Source organism: Aulostomus chinensis, chromosome 5 (genome assembly GCF_037954235.1).
Source record: "Aulostomus chinensis isolate RoL2024-O1b breed Wild chromosome 5, RoL_Achi_v1.0, whole genome shotgun sequence".
NCBI classification, from domain to species: domain Eukaryota; kingdom Metazoa; phylum Chordata; class Actinopteri; order Syngnathiformes; family Aulostomidae; genus Aulostomus; species Aulostomus chinensis.
This window is the reverse complement of record NC_141324.1, coordinates 12,360,626-12,366,045: the sequence shown is the minus strand read 5'-3', so window position 1 is coordinate 12,366,045 and position 5,420 is coordinate 12,360,626. Positions and strand designations below refer to the sequence as shown.

At 39.7% G+C, this 5,420-nt stretch overlaps 1 protein-coding gene across 2 annotated transcripts in view; it reads left to right on the top strand.

Moving 5' to 3' along the window:
- The first annotated feature begins 4,500 nt into the window (after positions 1 to 4,500).
- LOC147261225 (carboxyl-terminal PDZ ligand of neuronal nitric oxide synthase protein-like) overlaps positions 4,501 to 5,420 on the top strand; it is a 20,857-nt gene continuing 19,937 nt past the window's right edge. For both annotated transcript variants that reach the window (XM_086203177.1, XM_086203176.1), the window contains exon 1: positions 4,501 to 5,013. In XM_086203177.1, the coding sequence (XP_086059303.1) occupies positions 4,909 to 5,013 (105 nt within the window). In that variant the 5' untranslated portion in view covers positions 4,501 to 4,908. The remainder of the gene's footprint in view (positions 5,014 to 5,420) is intronic.

Sequence of the window (5,420 nt, the reverse complement as noted above, 5' to 3'; positions counted from 1 at the left end):
CACCTTCTCAGCCTTTAAGAGCAGACTAAAGACCTTCCTTTTTGATCAGGCTTATAGTTAGGGCTGCTAGGCTGGCCCTTAGACAGGCTGCTATAGGCTTAGGCAGCTGGGGGATCTCCCATGATGCACTGGGCTTCTCTCTCCTCCTCTCTTCCCTCTCTGTCCTCCTATATGTATCATACATAAATTATACTCATACGTATTACTAACTCGTCTTCTTCTCCGGAGCCTTCGGGCTCCCCTCATCCCAGATCCTGGGTGCTGCTGGAAGGCTGCAGACCTGAAGAGGCTCAAGCTACCACTCGTAGCTCCACCTGCTCACGTCCCCGTCTGTCCATCAGTCTCTTCCCTTTCTCTGTCTCTTTATCTCTGTCTCTCTCTTTCCTTCTGCATATCTGTCTTCCTCCTTTATCTGTCTTTGTCTCTGCCCCGCTCTCCTGCTCTCTTTCCCCCCAACCGGTCAAAGCAGAAGGCCATCCCCACAGAGCCTGGGTCTGCTCGACTATGGATTATGACTATTTAAAACAAGCCAGCAGCAACAACTGTTGTCTCTGAAACTAAATCTGAAATAAATAATTTCACTGATGTTCTATTCATATTGTATGTTAATGTTGCCTGTCCTGGTCTAGGGGCACCAGGGAGAGGTGTGATCCTATTGCCATGTAGATAAATGAAGAGTTACAGACTTTAACATCTGTAAAGCTTGGTTATAGGTTTTATTTTACCTTTTTAACATGTGAAACACAGAATTATCATCTTGACTCAGGTAAATCTCAATATAATGTAAGGGATATAGTCATTTATTCAAGAAATATTCAATGATATATCAAACCAAAATTATGCACTGATATAGTCTTAAAAATGTTGCTGTCATTTACATCAGGAAACCCATTTCATGTATTTAAGAGGAACATCAACCCGCCTGAGTAGATAAATCAAGAGGCACAGAGCTTAACATCTGTATGGCTTGGCTTTTGGCTTTTTTATTCTGTAGCTTGTTTCAAAGTGGTATTAGGTTCCTCCCAAGCGCTTATCTTTTTATAACCCCTTACATTATCTTTTGTGCAAGATCACTTTACATTGAATAGAAAAAAAGAGAAAAATTGTACAGTCCGTCCCTATGAAATGGGTTGAATAACAAAATCACTGGCCCCACCTTGCCTGTTGTTCCAAGTCCTCCTTGAGTAAAATCATGTGAATCCAGTCTGCTACACCTGGATATCATTATTTTTACCTCATGAAACTATTATAATAGACTTTGTGATCCATTTGACAGCCCTTCCAGCATGTGGAGCACAATAACTGTGTGAATTCAACAGTGACAATGGAATTGAGCTGGTAGGAAGGTCAGCTTCACACAGCAGACGTGTGTTTATGGACCTGTTAAGGTAGCAAATGCCTCAAAGCAGCTGATCTCATGTCAGTCTGAGCTCAATTGTGAGCCAGTTCATGAGTATTAGCACAACACCCGATTCCTTTTATATCTGAAAACATAGCTACCAATAGAACAGCAGCAGTAACAAACTTGATACACAAATCTGGGCCAGCTCATATGACTAGGCCAGAGATGCTAGTAACAAGAGGTTAAAGGTTTTAATTGTCCATTTCCATTTTCTTCTGCTTATTCCTGTTAAGGGTCGTGGAGGTGGTGGAGCCTATCCCAGCGGCTACGGGCTCTCGAGAGGCGGGGTACACCCTGCACAGATCGGCAGTCCATCTGGCTTCTTTCCCATCCCCGGAGAGAACCCATGCAGGTACAGGGAGAACATGAAAACTCCACACAGAAAGATCCCATGCCCGAGCTGGGACTCGAACCCGGAACCTTCTTGCTGAGAGGTGACAATAGCAACCACTGCACCACCATGCCACCAACGATTTCAATTGTAACTGTAACAATTTATTTCTTCATTCACAATTCATTTTTCACATACTGTAGATGTCATTTTATCCCATACCATATTTCCCTAACCCTGATTTATCCAAAAAAAAAAACTTATTTTAACACATCTCATCTGACAAATAACACAGTCAGATGAGATGTGGTTGAATGCAGGTTGTTGCATCATGTGACCAAAATTCAATGTTCAAGAGTTAGTTTTTAATTTTAAATCAGCATATGGCTAGAAAAAGGAATGCATTGATTAGACTGGACAATTAGCTTGCGTGTTTGTCAACAGACAATTTTGGACAGTTCTGCTGTTGTTTGTAGTTGATGGCAATTGGTTGGCATTAGCATCAAGCTAAAGAGGAGTCACAGAGAAGTGATGCAGGATGGAAAAACATCATCATGAGCTCAAGCTCAGTTTGTGAGTAATAAAAAGGCAAAATACACCTTTTGGGGGAATATCATTGTGAGCATGTTTGCATGGTGATGCGTTTAGCTTAAACCCCAAGCCTGTAACGATTTGCTATAATACAGCACAGACTCTTATGTTTAAAACTAAGCAGGCCAATGCTAAAGCAACAATTAAGTACAAAAATAATTAAAAGCAACCAGCTAAATGGGTTTCCTTAATTGCCCTTAATTCCGTTTCTGAATCTGAATCTGAATTCATTTTAAAAAGAATGTATTGAAGAGGTCAAGAAAGAAAAGGTTACATGCACTGCATCAAAAACACAAAGTTCTCTCCTCACAAGGCAAGTAAGACACTTGCCACACTTCTAGATTGTGCATATATAACCTAATACCAAGTCTTAGAAAGTTACTGTAACTACTTAAAATGAAGCAATTTACAAAAGAAGACCTCCTCATGGGCCTGGTAGAGCATTACTGTTCACTTCAAATGTGATCTCAGAGCAAAGAACATTTGGTCCATAGAAGACAGTGGACAAACACTCATAACCCAAAAAATAAAAAGGTAGGAAGTGATAGAGCATTCTGTTCATTTGGACCTTGAAGGAGGCACACTGTGATAGAAGGACGGCAACAGTTGAGCTGAATGGTGCGTGACGCCAGGAGACAAAAAAACAGTGCAGAGGTGTAGGTAAAGAAGGACACTGAGAATCAAGAGGTGGAACAAAATGTAGGATTGACTTTTTTCAGCTTGTGGGTTTGAAGCCTATTGAATGTAAAGAGCTCTTTTGCCACCTACTGGACAGACATAGGATTGAAGACCAATCATAAAAATGAACAAATTTGTTACTCTCCAAAAAGTAGCAAATTTGTCTGTTACACTTTCCACATGTTGGTGGGTGAAATAACATGAGCCAGTCGGCTGCAGAAAAACAGCTTTTCCAAATTACATGCTGAGTCTTATTCTGTTGAGGAAAAAATTGAGACTTTGTTTAAATGTAAGTGCTACAATAAACAAATCCCATTTATCAAATGTTCCCTTACAGAAATGTATTCTACAAACTGTAGAATTTTTGTAGCCCTAAATGTAGACGTATAATCAGTATGCAGATGATGGCTAATGGTAACTCTTTGTTGCTGGCATCTATTTAATACCTATTGTAATTGTTAGTTACCCAAGCTTGTAACTTCAATGTTGCAAGTGAGAAAGAATGACAAAGAGTTGCTGAGATATTGCTCCTTGTGTGTAAGACTACATCTAGGGCTAAAAAGTACCATAGTGTGCAAAAACTCAACAGGGCATGTAACATGCTTCAAAATCATTGGAACTAAGCTAAAAAATAAAGAGACTATTTTATGTTTATCAGCTGTCTATAAATATAGAGCCATCTGTAATTGAAGACTGATGTTGCTCTGTAAGTCTGGCTAAATCTATTATTTCAATATACAGTAAAACCTTGGAGGCACTCATTGATTTAATTATGACAAATGCTTATGAGATTCATCATCAAAATTGATTTAAGTCATAAAGAACTCCCAACTAGAGAAGTTCAGGGCCTTTAAAGTTCTCAGCCCTGAAGCCCCAACAATAAGGCATCAGAAACCTGCAATCCTCACTACCCCTGAGGTGTTTGAATCAATCATTTTGAGGCTATAATAAGTTGAGCCACTATTTTAATATTTTGTGATACACGTGGCTAAAATAATTTCTTAATTTGGAATGTTATTTGATTTCTTTGATCCTCCCGTGACCACCCAATCTCTCTCTCATGACTCCCAAGAAGATCTTGACATCCCCTACTAATGTATACCCGACATAGATAGATAGATAGATAGATAGATAGATAGATAGATAGATGATAGATGATAGATAGATAGATAGATAGATAGATAGATAGATGATAGATAGATAGATAGATAGATAGATAGATAGATAGATGATAGATAGATGATAGATAGATAGATAGATAGATAGATAGATGATAGATAGATAGATAGATAGATAGATAGATAGATAGATAGATAGATAGATAGATAGATAGATAGATTGTCCACGCTTTCTCTGAAATGAAAGGTAATGTTATCTTCATTTTGCAGAATGAACTAAGAGCCCTGAAGGCTCCCGAATCAGGTTGTTTGTTCCCCGCGGTGCCACTAGATGTCCTACAATCAACCACCCCTATATACAAAGGGAGTGATATTATATCCCCAGTTAAAGGCAGAGCGAAAATTCCTGCGGAATATTGATCACACTCTTATAGATTAATGAACAGGATTGATAAAATGATGATGCCGCGGTGATTCGAGGAAACAATCATGTGTTGACATCCCCGTTAGTGCGTCATCTGGACCCCGGCGGCGGTGGCGCGTCCGTTGTTCCTCAGAGAGAAGTGAAGAAGGAGTCAGTTAGTGCACGTACCGATCAGCGATTAGCGTGACAACTGAATCCATCTACCAATCAATCCGTCCGGACTGGTGTGGATCAACCCGAATGACCTCCAGATAGTGCGATTGCGGAGACAGCAGGAGCAGGACCCGGGGTGATGCGCATATCTGCACGTCTCTAGCGCTGTCGTAAAACAAGTGTCGGGAACTAGTCCGTTACCGTTGACGCGATGCCAGGTGTAACCAAGTATAATCTGGTGGATGACGCGCACGATTTGAGGATCCCCATGCACAACGAGGAGGTGTTTCAACATGGGGTCTGCTTCGAGGCGAAGGTAAGAATCCTCGCTACAAAAGATACTTTCTGTTGGACAAGGAGGGGGTTCGGTGAATCAGATATTGACACGAGGGGCTACATCCATGCCATTGTCGCCATCAAAGCTCTTAACATTTAAAAAAAAATTGGAAGATTATTTTGATTGACTTAAAAGCCCCATAATATCAGAACGTGGCGAATAATATCTGGCCTCATTTGTATGTAAATTTGTTGTTGTATCAAAACCATTCTGTGCTGTAGTGCAACAGTTATAAATTAAAGTTTGAATCAGATGATTTCTCTTCTCATAGAAGATAAACACACTCACACATATACATATACATATACATATATATATATATATATATATATATATATATATATATATATATATATATATATACACAGAGAGAGAGAGGTGTGTGT